This window comes from Phycomyces blakesleeanus (genome assembly GCF_001638985.1).
Source record: "Phycomyces blakesleeanus NRRL 1555(-) unplaced genomic scaffold PHYBLscaffold_5, whole genome shotgun sequence".
Taxonomy (NCBI): Eukaryota; Fungi; Mucoromycota; class Mucoromycetes; order Mucorales; family Phycomycetaceae; genus Phycomyces; species Phycomyces blakesleeanus.
The window spans coordinates 918,193-933,733 of NW_017265138.1; the positions used below are offsets into that span (position 1 = coordinate 918,193).

Consider the following 15,541-nt stretch of genomic DNA (forward strand, 5'->3'; position numbering starts at 1 on the left):
GTTATGCAGTGCTGGTGGTTTAAAGACCGATGTAATCTCTTTGGTGTATATAAATATTTGTACGTAAAATACAACAAAAAAACAGACATTTTCAAAACTTTGGCTTATTTTGTTCAATTAAACACTACCAGTATAGCAGGAATACCAGCCGTATACTTTGAAGAGAATAAATAATACAGAGCAAAATAAATAATAGACATAAAATTAATGCCTTATTCTCGTAATTATTTTGCTCTTTATGATCGTAGATTTTGATCTTGATATTGATTTTAGCACTCGCTTTATAATACAGAATGGCGAAGTAAAACATAAGGCACATTTAGAAAGTAGAGCTTTCGACCTTCTCGTTTTCTTTGGGCTTGTTTTTTTTATAGAAGTTTACGGAGTTAGGAAGCCCAAAGAAAAAGATAGAGATAAAGAGAGGTTGGGGGGTAGAAGGAAGGAGGATTGTTGAATAAGACGGTCACAAGGTGGCTGAATCCATTTGTCTTTCACAGCACCCCCCCTCCACTTCCATTTGCTTTGACAAGTCAACACCACCAATCCTCTGTCCTTGTTTTTAATTCTTTCTTTTCTTTAAAAAAAAAGTTAAATTCTATAAAATGCCTCGTTCAGCTTGGAAAGGTCCCTTCTTCACCTCATTCCCTGGTCTCAGACAGGCAATCCAGAATGGAACACCCATTGCCACTCAGGGTTAGTATCAATTTATATTTTAAGAAAATTACATTAATATTAAACACACAAATAAGAAGAAGAATAAAAAAATGCTTAATGTTCATGTCTCTTTATCTATATAAATATTTGTATATTTCACCAAAAATACATACACTCACACACACACACGTACATACACACATGTATACAATTGTCAACATTCTGAAACAAATTTACCACCAAATCTTCCACCTATTTCATCCTCATGAACGGTCTTATTGTTTCTTTCTTTCTAAACACAAATCAACCGACCGCTCGACAACATCAACAGCTCGTAGCTGCACCATCCTTCCATCGTTTGTCGGCTTGAAATTCCTCGTTCACAATGGAAAAGACTACCTTCCTGTTCATGTCACTGAGGAAATGATTGGTCACAAGCTTGGCGAGTTCTCGTTCACTCGCAAGCGTTTCTCTTATAGATTTACAAAGGCAAAGTAAAAAAAAAGCAAAAGAAAATGATAATCGACTGGATTGGAATGGAATGGAATGGACTGGAATTCATTCATTCATTTATTTTTTTTAATTGTGTGAGAGTGCGAGTGCGAATGAATGTTTGAGTAAGAGTAAATTTTATTAGTATGCTATATATGTATATATCATATATTCAATAGAGATAAAAATATACCTCTTATATGTCTATATATCTATCTATACATATACAAAAAATAATAAATACATAAATAATAATAATAATAATAATAATAATGGCACATCTAGTATATGTGGGGTAACAAAAGTGAACGAGATCGAGGGAAAGCATCATTATATCTTTTGCCAAACGTCTTTCGGTACCACTGGTCAGTCTCTCCAGCAGTAACACCAAGGTTGACAATTGTCCACACCAATCCAAATGTCAAAGTCCAATTACGTCCTTGATAGAGAATCCACAGCGAAACATACACGAGAATGTCAGCAAAATAGTGAGGGACAACCAGATTCTCAAACCAATCTCCACGAGGGATCACGTAAGCGTTTCTGGTCTTTGGAGTACGAAGAGAAGCAAGAATCTTGTGGCAAGTGTGTTGGTGATAGGACGCATAGATAAACAATCCAATTGAAGGAATGGTTGTCCAAGGAAGTGTAAAAGGTTCAACTACTTCATTATGTTCACGACCATGATAATCATTATGATTATCCACACCACAAGAGTGATGAATAAACTGAGATTGGTCATATAAAAATCCCTCTCTCTCTATTTTTTCTCTTTGTACCTTTTATTGGCTGCCAGATACCAAAATTAGCTGCTCCTTCTAGCCAGGCACCAATAACCATAGCTCCATAGAATCCCATCCCAGCCAAATAATGGCTAAAATGCATGCGTGCATTGGCAGATGGGCGTTCAATCATCATCGATTCATATAGGCGTCTGGCCAGATGAATTGTCATCAACCCTAGACCAACCAAACATTCTCCAAGGCCAAGATGTCGACTGCCCTGAGGTGTGTCCCACAAGCGCAAGACAGTCAGTACTGGGCCAAATACCTTCCATTGTAAAGCTAGGGTGATTTCGATGATGCATTCTATTGCGGCCATCAGTCCTACTGCATAAAAGTGACAAAACCATGTTTTTGGTACAGTTATATTCTTGATCCAGCGCGCCATCGCAGTCAATGGTTGATCGGCTGTGTAATCCAGCTTTCCATACGCCAATACAGATGAACGCAACAGTGCTATGTGCTTTGACACAAAACTTAGTATTGTAAGTATAGCAAGACAGCCACAAAGGACTATAATTAAGTACATTCTAGAGATCTATTTATTTATTTTCTTTCTTTCTTTCTCTTTATTCTAGATAGATTCCAAATTACTGCAAAGAGTAAATATGTGTTGTATGTGTGTGTGTAAACCAAGAAAGTAAAGATGTGATATATCAAAGCAAGTCACAATCACTAAAGTTTATATAAGTGTTGCTTAATTTCTGACTCGCTGCTAACAAGCATCACTAATCCAACTTTTGAAAAATATATAAATTAAAGCAAGATAAATGGAGAAAGGTTTTAAAAGTCTTTTATACAGGATATTGCTGCTTAACTTAATACCTTTGTCTATCAGTTAAATAAATAAATAATTAAATAATTAAGTTAAGAGTCTAGATAATGATATAATAGATAATTAAATCAATATATATATATATATATTTATCGCGCAATATATTACTCCAAAGGCAAAACCAAACAAGCAAACATAAAACATTATATTTGTTCTTAATTGGACACACAGTTGGTCAAGGCAGATAAAAAAAATGAGCTCAGCCAAAACAGATTGATTAATTTTTTGCCGTCTATCTTTACCGATTGTTCAAGGTACATTTTGCAACAGCTAAAGGACGCAATTAAAAAGTGTAATTTTTAGTTTGTATTTATTTATTCTTTTTTTTTTTTTTTTAAAAAAAAAGTAAACGAATTATTGACTATTGTAATAGGTATATTCTACTGTCTAATTGTCAATTGGGATAACCAATGCATAAAAATAGCCAATCGTCGTCGTCTGAACTTTTTCTAATGCTCGTCTTGCAAGATTAAATATTTTGATCTTTATTCTAAAACTCTAATCCCATTATATTGCTTAAGCTTTTTGATAGTTATTATTTGATCGGTTTGGTTTGTCTAGACCAACTAATTCTCTTTAACAGCGTGTATGTGTGTTTGGGTTTGAATGTACAATATGTATATGTATATGTATAATGTATAATGTATATATTTAATTTAATAGTATACATGGAGTACACCAAATGATATATTGATCATAATACCTGCCACAATACCTAATAACCAGATCCAGATGAGACTAACAAAAAAAAACTAAATAAGCAGAAATCTTGTGCTTACCCATTTGATGCCTTCGAGAAAAGACATTCTCACGGAACCAAAAGAGACAAATGACTCCCAGAAAGAAGCCTAGCATGAGTCCCCAGACCATCTCTTTGTATGTACCCTGAAGAGCTTGAATTTTGAATGTACGCATATAAGTTAATATAAATAACCAAAGACATCACACAAGCACGCACAAAAGAAGAAGAGAAAGAGAGTTCTTTTTAAAAAAAAATACTTACTTCCGTCTGGTAATGTGTCTGTAGTATTGTCCATCCATTGCTCTTCAAGATGTCGAGCCTCCTCATTATCTAATATTAAATATTAGTATATATATGTATATTATGAAATTATGAAAGACCTTGACTCACCTCCTTCAATAGGTGTACCGTGTAATCGATGGAACTGAGACCGTATGTTTTGAATATCATCTTCTGTGAATCCACTCTCTCGTAATCGATCAAAGCCAGTAACAGGTATATTAGGTGTAGGTTGCTGTAATTCATAATAATAATAATAATTAAAAACGCATTGAGTTGAATGTAATGTATATTTATGCATGTGTATTATATATATTTTACAGTTCTTACGTTTTTTGTACTTGTTTGCTCAGGAACATAGTCTGATAATGAGCAATGAATGTAGACAGGTAAAGGTGTCATCTTTGATTTCGATCCATCACTGGTCATCTTCCCGAGTCCATAGTCACTTGGAGTATTGTTGTCTTCAAGTATACGGCCACTGTGAATAAGACGAATGTATTTTCCTTTGGCATGTGGTGACATTTGACAAATCTATAAATGAAGACATTCTTAATGACAAGATTCAAGACAAACTGACGACATAAAAAAAAATGCAAGATAGACAGTGCATATATGTATGTAGTATTGTAATACAAGAGGAATCTCGAGACTTTTGTTATTTATCTAAAGAGCATTGCTTTCTACACACCCTCGCTCTCTCCCTCACACACACATATATATATATATTATATACTTTTTGTTTGACTGTGGAAATGGTATCGTGGGGGGAAACAGATAAGACGAGATCTTGTCGATCTGACCATCGAATGTGTAGGTCGATGGTGTCGTAATATTCGGTTGGTTCACTCATTATATTCCAAAAGAGATAGAAAAAGATGGGGTATTAAAGGAATATTAAAGAAGTATATTAGGTGAATACAAAGAAGAAGAAGAAAAAGAAGCAGAAGAAAAGTGTAGTAGAAAAGAAAGAAAATGTGTGTGTGTAAAACAGGGAGAATGAAAAAAAAGAAAGTGTTCTGACGTACAGGGAAAGTGACACAAACCACACTATAAATCTATATAACTTGTATCACAAATAACATTACATTTGTGTGTGTATTTGGGTGTGGGTGTCAAGTTTTTCTTTTTCTTTTTTTTTCTTTTTTGTTTTTCTTTCTTTTCTTTGTACATTTTGAAACAGAACATTTCACATGATGGCCAATCGCTTGGAAACACTAATTGGTAATATATATATATATATATATATATATATGTATATATGTATATGTATATGTATATGTATATATAAACAACCTCAATAAAAAGAAGAAGCCCTTTTCTTAATGTTGGATTCCAATCGATTCGTGCATTGAGTGTAGAAATTGCCTGCAATCCGAAACGTACCAAGGCAGACCAATCGACCAATATTGCAATCTGTCAACTTATCAATGAAAAGGAAGGAATCTAGTAAGTGTAGATTCATCCTGTCCTTTTCTCAAAATATTCAATAATAATGTCAACATACAAATATACATTTAGTCCACGTAAAGCTGCTATGCTACTGGCAGGTTTTGCAGCAAGCTCTCAGCCCAATAGAGCTTTGCTTGCTCTAGACGTATGTTGTTTTTACTTTTTAAATGCTCCATTTAGATTTAGATTATGATGGTGATTCTATATATTGTTTCTTAAAACAAAAGATTCCTTGATTTTAACCAACTCACAACCACAAAGTTACTGGATACTTGTGCAAAGCAATGTGGATACCCCTTTCACCTACAGATAGCCACCAAGGAATTTCTTAACAAAATCGTGTCCAAATTTCCAGAACGCCCACCTCCTGGCTACTCACCTTCTTCCCATCAGGAAAACAATCAATGGAACCACTTTGATAATTTTGTCCAGTCAGTCACATTTTCAGTTCCTATCATGGATCGTACGCTTTATTTGATTAAGGAGTGGAAGGTTGGATTGGCAGATATGTCTCGTTTCAAACAAGACTTTAGTATGATAAAGGAAATGTACCGGCTGTTGCGGTACAAAGGCTACAGATTCCCTGAGATCAGAGAAGAGTCAATTAGAGCACTTGTACCCCCAGAAGTAAGGAAAAAAATCTGGTGTACTTTATCAAAGTTTCTTAATCAAAACAAAACAAAAAAATAGGAATTACGAACAGCGGACGAACTTGAAGAAGAAGATAGACTAGCTCGATCAGCAGTAAGTATTACATACGATATTTTTTCTTATGAACAATCAAACAACATTATTGACATTCTTAATTAATATTGTTATCAGAAATTACAAGAGCTCATTCGACGAGGAACACCACAAGATCTTGTAGAAGCACACAATCTTATCCAAATCATGACAGGATATGCAAGTACAATTCTTAAAACACACAGATCCAGTGAATAATTAACACGTCAATATTTAGGACAAGCGGCATCAAACAGACTACAAGCAAAAATTTGCAGATGAGATCAATGCAATCCAGGAACAAGCCATGTCTTTGTTTGAGATCCTAAATGCAGTTCAACCAAACCAAGGATTTCAATTGAGTACACCTGCCAAAGTAATAATGATGAAAACAATAAAAATTAAAATTAAAACACACATTATATATATATATATATATATAAACAAGAGATATTAATCTAGTATCTATCAATTGATACAGAATCTTGTCCAAGCATGTACACTAGCTCAAGCTAGAGTAAGCAAGTTTATTCAAAATGGAGACAGAGAAGATTCCGGTGAGAGATTGTATAAATACTTCTTTTTTTTTTTTAAAAAAAAAAAAAGAAAATTAACAAAAACTTGTAGATGACCTATTGGCATTGAACGACTTGCTAAATAATGTATTGGCTAAATACACCGACCTCAAGCAAGGACTGTACAACACTCACTATGGTATCCATGGTCGAATTAAAGAGTCTGATATACCCACAGAACAACAACCACCTATCAGTCTTATTGATCTAGACGACGACGACGAATGCACTACAGAAGCACCACCCGAATATACTTTCTCACATGTGAATGATCTAGCAGATATCTTTGAAAAGACAAATATCGTTAGTCCGTCTTCCAACTCTCCCAAATCATTTGGATCGCCCGTTGTTTCCGACCTTACACAATCAACACCAGGCACAGAACCGAAACCTACTGGAACTTCTGGTGAACAGAGTAAATATATATATAAGAGAATATACTGAACAAATTAAACTAATATATTATAAATTTCTAGTTGTATTGGTGAACAAAAATGGACTTTGTATCGTATTAGAGATCACACAAGTAGGATCCTTGTTGTCTATCAACGCTCTCTACTCCAACCGATCAAACGCGCCAATGACCCGAATGACTCTCTCACTCGCGACTCCTAAAGTAAAATATGAAATTCGATTAGATTAATAGGATTCCTAGCTTCTTTCTATTATTATTCTGTGGACTAATTGTGATATATATATATATGAAAATGAAATAGTCTGTAGAATTGAACATGGGATTTCAATCATCTCAAACAGTTCCACCGAAATCAGAAAACCAAGTTTATCAGACAATCCAAGTCAAGAACACTACAAAGGTATTTACATAATAGTAATCATTAATTCATTCATTTTAGTGGTAGGGATAGTAGCTGTGACTGTAGCTATATCGACCTTGATAATATTGATAGCGATAATGACAGTAGTATTATCACTGTTGTTATCATTATCGTTATCATTATCACCTTTAAGATTTTTAATATTTAAAAATACAATCAAAGAAATATATTATCGTTAGCTTGCTAGTACTAGTATTCGATTCTTTATATTGATTTATTGATTTATTTTTTAAAAAAATAATGTATATAAATGTATGTGTTACTCTTGATGATTCCAGGATTCACTGAGATTACGATACAAGGCTACATATGAACAATCTGGTGTGGAGATGGAACTATCAGGAGAATACAGTGCTTACAATAAATAAAATAATAAATATGTTTTTCTTAAAAGAAAAAATAGATATAAAATAATAAAATTAATTAATTAATTAATAAAATAACCAAAAAAAAATTAAATTTTTGAACCTCTTTTCTCCTTCACACCACAAATGTACTTCTTTGTGTTCATCTTCTTCCTCTCCTTTTCTTTTTCTCTTTAATATATCTTTCTTTTGATAGAAAGCTACATCTACACCCATACACACACACACACACACACACACACACACACACACACACACACACAAACAGAATACGTGCTTAAGCATGTATTTGTGCGTGGCTGTGGTTGTGGCTGTGTACTTTTTTTCTTTTTTTTTGTGCCTCATGCATTGTCATAATTTTGTTTATAGAAGAAAAATAGGTGTATGGAAAGAAAGCAGACAAGACTTTTGTGAGAGCAAAAGAAAGAAAAGATATAGTAAAAAAAAAGGGGAAAGGGGGAGGGGGGGATAAAGAGAAAGAAAGAAGAAATAGAGATAAAGAGTAGAGGAAGAAGACGAGTGTAAATGGTGTACGAACAAGGATGTTTGTGCTTCCTTTGATTTCTTTTTTTTAAAAAAAAAATTATATATATATTCCACTATCAAATGGACATTATGGAGTTATGTTCATGGCTATTGAAAAATGAAAAATGAAAAATAATTAGTGAGCAAACCATGATACGAGTTCTTTTGATCTTTTAACATTTATATATATATATATTTAAAAGCAAGTTTATTTTACATTGGTAGGAGGTATGTTCCTCGAAGAAGAGGACTGCATTGCACTTGGTTTGTGGAGTCCACCAACCACAGGAGGCTGCTTTGCGCCAGAGGTCGAACGGCGGAAAGAAGAAATGTTGCTAGAATCAACAGCTGTATTTGTGGGAGCGTTGGCCATGCGTGATGAAGATTGAACGGTTGCAGCTGGCAGCCGTGTGGTAGGAGTCTTCATTGCTTCTGGAGATTCGATTGGTTGCTGCTGCTGCTGTTGTTGTTGTTGTTGTTGCTGCTGTTGTGTTTGTTGCTCTCCATTCTAATTTATTTTTGGTGCATATACATATAGTAGAGCATGTGTGATTAATACTAAGCCCATAATTACCCCCTTCCAGAAAAACACAATATACACATGCATACACAGATAATCCTTATCTATAAAGAAATGTTGCTTACAATCCTGACAACGGTCCAATCGAATACATAGTCGTAGAGGAACCCTTCTCGGACAAATAGATCCCGGAATAGTTTGCGCAGATAACTGTAGTCTGGCTTGTCATCAAATCTAAGAGAGCGTGTGTAGTTGAGGTAGATGGCAAATTCACTTGGGAATCCACGACAAAGCAGCTCGGTGGGTGTGGTCATCTTCTTTTCCATGATTCGATCGTACTTTTGCTTTTTGGTGGCTGCCTTTTGTCCCTGCCAGGGCAAAGAACCACGGCAGAAGTACATGAGCACATAGCCCAGGGATTCCAAATCGTCTCGTCTAGATTGTTCTAGTGTATTGTATTCGTTTTAATTTTAATTTCTGTTATTATTATTATTTTCGTCTTGCAACACATAGAACAAGATTTTCTCGATCGGTTGTACTTTATACATTGGTATCAAGATGCATTTCTTACCTACGCCCAAATGTGTGTTGATACTGGCATAACGAGCAGTACCAGTCAAGTTCTTGTTTTCTCTGTATGGAATATGGAGGTGTGTGCGTGGGTCACGGTACTTTTTGGCCAATCCAAAGTCGATAACGTTAACCTGGTTTCCACGTTTGCCAATACCCATGAGAAAATTGTCTGGCTTGATATCGCGATGGATAAAGTTCTTGGAGTGAATGTATTCGATACGCGAAAGCTGTACATAGTAAGATTATGATAATCAATTGGTTATTGATCAATTAGTTAGTGGCATAAAAGAAAAAGACTATTATATCTATATAAATATAAATATACACAATATTTATAAGGAGGACGGGGAGTTTGATAATAATTATTGTACAGCTATATATATAGTTGTGTGTGGTACACGAGCCAATGAATAACCATGAGTAACCAACGCCTGGTACCCCCCCCCCCCCCCCCTCCCCGTCTTGCTCATTGTTATTGATTTATTCCTCTCTTTTACATATATGCGTGTGTGTATATATAATATTAAAATAAGTGCACGTACCATCTGATCGGCTAACAGCAGCACAGTCTTTAGAGTGAACTTTCGGTTACAAAAGTTGAAAAGATCTTCCAGAGAAGCTATCAAAAACAAAACAAAAAACAATAACAGGATCCATATTATTAATACCAATGGGTTATTATAATATGTATGTATTGTGCATGTATTTTAATAATAAAAAGAAGTTGTTACATACGTCCCAAGAGATCCATGACCATAGCATTGTAATCGCATTCTGTACCATACCACCGAACAAATGGAATTCCAACACCACCTGATAGTGCTTTGTAAACTTTGGTTTCGTATTCAAGCTGTGGGTGTTTTGCCTTTACTGATTCCAGCTTGATGGCAACTTCCTCGCTTGTGATAATATTTGTGCCTAATGAGAATAACAATAATAACATAAGACCACCAAAATAAAGCAGCATCTACTTCTTTTTTATCCAATTCTTAACTCACCGAGATAAATGTCGCCAAAGGATCCAGACCCAATCTTGCGTCCAATGCGATACTTATTTCCAACTCTTAAATCCATAGACATGATGAGGAATGGGAGTTATAACTGCTTAATGGAAGTAAAGAAGAACACTAAGAATAAATAAAAAATAAAAAATAAAGAAGGTAAGAAGAAGAATAGATATATTGTGTGTTTATGTATTTTGATAAAGCAAGAGAGAGAGAGAGAGAGAGAAAAACAACAAAATATTACAATATGATTCGTGGGTTTGTTTTATATATATATATATAAAATTATTTGTGCGTGAGATCTCACAAGAGTTGGTTGCTCAAAAAAAAAAGAGAAATAGTAGAAGAAGAAGAGAGGGAGAAATAAGAAAACAAAAGAAAACGAAAGAAAAGAGAGCGAAGGAGGGAAAATCAAGTTTCCTATTTTTTTTTTTTCGTAATTTTCACCCCCAAAATAATAATAATTCACAAGTCCTTGTGAAAGTTTTTTTTTCTTTTCTTTTCTTTTCTTTTGAGAATTATTGAAACAGAAATATTACCAGCACTATTATAACAATACAGTAAAATAAAATAAGGTGGTAGTGAAAAATGAAAGGAAATCAGAAGCTTAGTGAAGCTCAGTAAGGTCCAATGAAATGAAGAGTAAGTAAAGCTGAATAGAGAATAGAAGAGAAGAAGCTTGGAATATTGTATTGTATTGTATTGTATTGTATTGTTTGGCCACGACACTTTGTAACATTCAAGCAAGAGTTTATTGTTGTAATATAATTATCAGTAAATACCAATAACTCTCAAATAATTACAACCATAAGATATTTTCTTTTTACATATTTGCATAAATATTCTCTTGTTTCAAAATATGTATATATTGAAATCATTAATCATAGTACGCGTTTTCTTTAAATAAATACATATATATAAAATTATTATGGGATTTTCATTGTTTCTATATTTATACATATTTTTTTTTCTCATGAGGAGTTTTAATATTTTATTTAATATTTTAATACTCACTTTCTCTCTCTCTCTCTTTTTTTTTTTTTTTACTTTTACTTTTATTTATTTATATATGTGTATATATTATTATTATTATTCTTAAAATTACCTTTTTTAGCTAACAAAACACATATACACAAAAGGCTTTGACTTTGACTTTGTACAAGGTCCTTTTCTTGCATATAGATATATAGATATAGATATATGATATCAAAGTATCAATATTTAATATGCTATACCCGCCTGTGTAGATTATTAATAGCAAATATCAGTCTACATATACCAATCACACTTTTGAATACACAAGGTTTCGATGAAGAGTCTCATGGCTAATAATACAGTCAACAATGGCCTGTAATTTCCATTACAAGTAGCAACAGCAAGAAGGATAAGAAGAAGAAGAAGAAGAAGAGTAAGACATGCTACGTAGGATATTCTTCTTTTTTATTCTTTTATTTTCTTTACATAATCTAAATACGAATTTCCAAAAATTGTGATTATTCATAAGTTCTAACTCCCAATTAAGAATCTATAATCCAAATTCCAAAGTTCATAGTTTACAAGTCGTAAATTGTAAATTGTAAATCGTAAATCGTAAATCGTAAATCGCTTTCTCTCTATCTCTCTCTTAATATGATTCTTGCTCTGCTTGTTTTCTGGTGATATTAAGGACAATTTACAATTGACACTTAATTTTCAAACAAAAAGGCTATAATGCACTGCTTCTTCAGGCATTGAAGCAAGAAAACTTCATTTTGGAGCTATAAAGGGAAAAAAAATCAATACGAAAAAGAGGTTATAATATAAAATGCAATAACTTGACTAAAGTAAACCCATTCGGAATTGGTGTGTGTATATACAGCAGCTCAATACGTGATATATTATATTCTACCTTATCTTTATTGTATCCAGTCAAATATTCTTAGCTTTTATCAACTGATTGGACAAGAAATACAAAAGTGATAGAGGCTGTTATTTATTTTACGTCATCGATATACTTTATATATAGGGACAGTCTTATATATATAAATATATATGGTGCGATCGGAGATAACTATCTAAGTTTTTGGGTATTTTTTAAAAGTTTATAACTTTTGCAAAACTTAAGTTAATATAATTCTGAACTCTTAATTCGATAGATATGATTATTATCTATAGAATTAAGAGTTTACAATTGCTCTAACTACTCTGAATAAAAAGTCTTAGACTTTCAAAGTTGGGATGTATTGGCCTATTTACAACGGAGTTTACCCGGTTTTTACGGTATTGAAACAAGTTAAATGGCTGTCACTGACGGACATTAAATATAATTTCTTAAAAAGGCAAATCACGTGCGTGTGACTTTGACTTTTATTGCGTACCTTTTATTATTTTGGTCTTCCTCAAGTGTTACTACTCAAGCTTAACACACTTATATTTAAAACACTCTAAAATGCCTCGTCCAAAAAAGAGATCAACAATGGCAAAGAAAATAAACAGATCGGCTAGTAGTGGAGCTTTTATTAAAAAAATACAATTGGCAAATGAAGATTATATGGACTTGGAGTTTGACCATGAAGACGATATTGTTTTGGACGACAGAGAGCTCCAGGGAATGTCAGAAGAAGTTACTTCAGCTGCATATACAAACCAGCTGCTGAAATGGCATGAAGGTGCTGATAAGTCGCTTCGTGGAACTTATCAGAAAAATTCGCGAACAACTGAATGGAGAAAAAGAAAAGCAGATAATGATGCTTCAAATACGCAAGGAAGCTACCGTCTTACAGATAAAGGCTTCTTTATTAAAGTTCAAAAAAGAGGCTCCAATTGAATTAAAAGAATCTATTGATAGTGAATTGGAGAACATACAGATTGACAAAATTGCTGTGCTTAAACTTGCACATGAAGATGTTAAGAAAGAGATTTTCCCTTATACTCGCGCAGGTCCTTCTTCTCGGTCAGTTGATGCTTTTGAACTCTGTAAGCTTAAATCAGTTGAATGCTACCTTCGATACAGAATATCAGGCGCCAAAACTATGGAAGCTTCAGAGAAAGCATCGATGGAAATATGGCTTCACAAAAACACTTATCGTCCAGCTGCTATAAGAAAGTATGCCAAAGAGTATGTTGATTTCCGTTCAATTGCCTTACACCAACAAGGAAAGCATTTGAGAAGACATTCTTTATTTTCGGATGAAGATATACAGTCTACTATCTGTAAATGGATTCAAAACCAGAGACCAGAAAGTCGAAGTCTTATCGAAGTGAAGAAGTACATTGATGGAGAGATTTTGCCAAGAAAGCTTGGTATACCTGGAAATACTTCCACAAGTACAATCTGGAAGTACCTTCATGAATGGGGTTATGTGTTTAGAAAGAACTCTAAAGACATTTATTACGACGGTCATGAAAGAGAGGATGTGATTGCATACCGTCAGAAATGGGCAAAAATAATGATGGTGTACAAGAAGAAAATGGCAACTTTTTCTGAAAATGAAGAAACTGTAGTTTTGCCAGTACTTAGATCCGATGAAATAGAGCATGTTCTTGTTACTCCCGATGAATCGACATTCTACGCAAACGATGGGAAAGATACCATGTGGCTAATGGAAGATGAAAATCCTATCCGTAAGAAAGGTCCAGGAATGTCTTTCATGATCAGTGAGTTCAAGTGCGTATGCCACGGAACAATGGCTAGAGGGGCATGGTCGTCACGAGAGGTATTCCGCCCTGGGGCCGACAGAGATGGGTACTGGACGAGTGCGGATATGTTGAAGCAATTGAAAAAAAATGTTATTCCTCTTTTTGAATTGATTCACCCAGGGTGCAAGGCCGTCTTTTCATTTGACCAAAGCACAAATCACAAAGCGTATGGGCAAAATGCTTTGATCTCAAGCAAAATGAATCTAAATGACAAAGAGATTGAAGACGACGATCCTTGTTCTTTGCGGGATACAGTATTTGTCCGGAATGGTGTAGAGGAAGTACAATCAATGTACTACGAGAAGGACGAATGGTTTGCAAAGAAAAGTGGACAATGGGTCCAAAATAAGGTTAAATATGTTAAAGGCGTCCGTCATATTCTGGAGGAGCGTGGTTTGTGGCTTGAGAAGGATCCGTATAATCCTATTAAGAAATGGCGACTAGACTGTAAGAGTAAAGACGCCTCTGAAGATAGCAAGTGCTGTGCACATCATTTTCTGGCTTCACAACCAGATTTTATGTCACAGAAAACTGCTCTTCATGAGACTGTCGAAGACTCTGGTCATATATTTGAACTTTACCCTAAGTTCCATTGCGAATGCAATTGGATTGAGAGGTATTGGGGTGCCGCAAAGCGTGAAGCTCGCCTCCAGTGTGACTATACGTATAAGTCCCTGGATAAGAATATCCATACTTTCCTGGATCACGCTGGTAAGCTTCCAAATATCCGCCGGTATTACAACCGCTCGTGGCGCTACATTGAGGCATACAGCCAAGAGATGAACGTGAAAGAAGCCAATGATGTTGTAAAAAAATTTACAAAAAAAAAATATACTTCTCATCGCCGTGATGAAGGAAGAGAATAGAATTTTTATCTGTACTTTCTTTATTTTTTATTATTTTTGCTTATAAATTATCTTTATCTCTAATTATTATTTTATTAAATATATCAATTCTACTTTTGTGCTTATTCTTTACGTTTTGAGTGCTAAATATCATTGAATTTTGATTTTTTTTAAAGGTTGTCGGACATTAAATCATAATTGGCTGGCGGAGTTTTCCAGGAGAAAATTGAAACAAATCCAAAAACATTGATACTTATCTCCGATTGCACCATATATAGTAAATATTATCTCCTGATAACGAGTTGATATACCAGCACCTTATATATTCTCTTACTACTAAGCAGACTAATAAAAACCAATAGAATAAAGAGTCTTGAGGTATCGGCAGATATGCAATTGTTTTTCTTTTCTTTTTGAAATACTGTCACTTAGTCTTGAATGTACATTTTCACAGGTGCTTATTCTGCACATTTATTCATTTCATCTGCTTAGAGTATTTTTTTATGGTAATAGTTAATTAATTAATTAGGTATACTGAAGAAAGTAGTCTAGATGTGATTAAACTAAAAATATATACATATACATATTTTAAAAGAAGATTAACATGAACATGATCAAATCTATCATTACCATTCTTTTTTTTTAAAAAAACAAGATGGTC

General features: G+C 34.0%; 6 protein-coding genes across 6 annotated transcripts; 3 read left to right on the top strand and 3 right to left on the bottom strand.

The window, feature by feature from the left end:
- The first annotated feature begins 552 nt into the window (after positions 1-552).
- Positions 553-1,414, top strand: PHYBLDRAFT_122948 (hypothetical protein). Its single transcript, XM_018428899.1, has 2 exons — positions 553-693; positions 986-1,414. The coding sequence occupies exons 1-2, from the start codon at positions 603-605 to the stop codon at positions 1,150-1,152; spliced, it is 258 nt and encodes an 85-aa protein (XP_018294819.1). The 5' UTR covers positions 553-602; the 3' UTR covers positions 1,153-1,414.
- Positions 1,415-1,427: 13 nt separating this feature from the next.
- On the bottom strand, positions 1,428-2,457 carry PHYBLDRAFT_63019 (hypothetical protein; the record flags this gene model as incomplete). Its single annotated transcript, XM_018441057.1, has 2 exons — positions 1,428-1,807; positions 1,926-2,457. The coding sequence occupies 2 exons, from the start codon at positions 2,455-2,457 to the stop codon at positions 1,428-1,430; spliced, it is 912 nt and encodes a 303-aa protein (XP_018294820.1).
- A 962-nt stretch (positions 2,458-3,419) lies between these two features.
- On the bottom strand, positions 3,420-4,637 carry PHYBLDRAFT_63018 (hypothetical protein; the record flags this gene model as incomplete). The annotated part of the gene is made up of 6 exons (XM_018441056.1): positions 3,420-3,478; positions 3,543-3,656; positions 3,767-3,835; positions 3,896-4,019; positions 4,115-4,318; positions 4,521-4,637. 6 exons carry the CDS (start codon positions 4,635-4,637, stop codon positions 3,420-3,422), a joined length of 687 nt encoding a protein of 228 aa, XP_018294821.1.
- Positions 4,638-4,980: 343 nt separating this feature from the next.
- PHYBLDRAFT_180223 (hypothetical protein) lies at positions 4,981-7,843 on the top strand (the record flags this gene model as incomplete). Its single annotated transcript, XM_018438282.1, has 12 exons — positions 4,981-5,008; positions 5,146-5,233; positions 5,306-5,381; positions 5,498-5,863; positions 5,927-5,980; positions 6,059-6,139; positions 6,198-6,335; positions 6,441-6,516; positions 6,587-6,949; positions 7,011-7,150; positions 7,251-7,349; positions 7,649-7,843. The coding sequence occupies 12 exons, from the start codon at positions 4,981-4,983 to the stop codon at positions 7,736-7,738; spliced, it is 1,599 nt and encodes a 532-aa protein (XP_018294822.1). The 3' UTR covers positions 7,739-7,843.
- Positions 7,844-8,884: 1,041 nt separating this feature from the next.
- On the bottom strand, positions 8,885-10,433 carry PHYBLDRAFT_109646 (Serine/Threonine kinase CK1; the record flags this gene model as incomplete). Its single annotated transcript, XM_018428125.1, has 5 exons — positions 8,885-9,225; positions 9,352-9,580; positions 9,896-9,972; positions 10,089-10,271; positions 10,352-10,433. 5 exons carry the CDS (start codon positions 10,431-10,433, stop codon positions 8,885-8,887), a joined length of 912 nt encoding a protein of 303 aa, XP_018294823.1.
- Positions 10,434-12,812: 2,379 nt separating this feature from the next.
- PHYBLDRAFT_165292 (hypothetical protein) lies at positions 12,813-14,901 on the top strand (the record flags this gene model as incomplete). The annotated part of the gene is made up of 2 exons (XM_018435194.1): positions 12,813-12,959; positions 13,006-14,901. The coding sequence occupies 2 exons, from the start codon at positions 12,813-12,815 to the stop codon at positions 14,899-14,901; spliced, it is 2,043 nt and encodes a 680-aa protein (XP_018294824.1).
- Between the last annotated feature and the right edge of the window lie 640 nt (positions 14,902-15,541).

Excerpts from the sequence above, each read along its gene's own strand:
- PHYBLDRAFT_122948 (XM_018428899.1), top strand. The coding sequence starts at position 603 with ATGCCTCGTTCAGCTTGGAAAGGTCCCTTCTTCACCTCATTCCCTGGT. Across the intron at positions 694-985 it reads AACACCCATTGCCACTCAGG|CTCGTAGCTGCACCATCCTT; the intron begins GTTAGTATCAAT and ends CAACATCAACAG.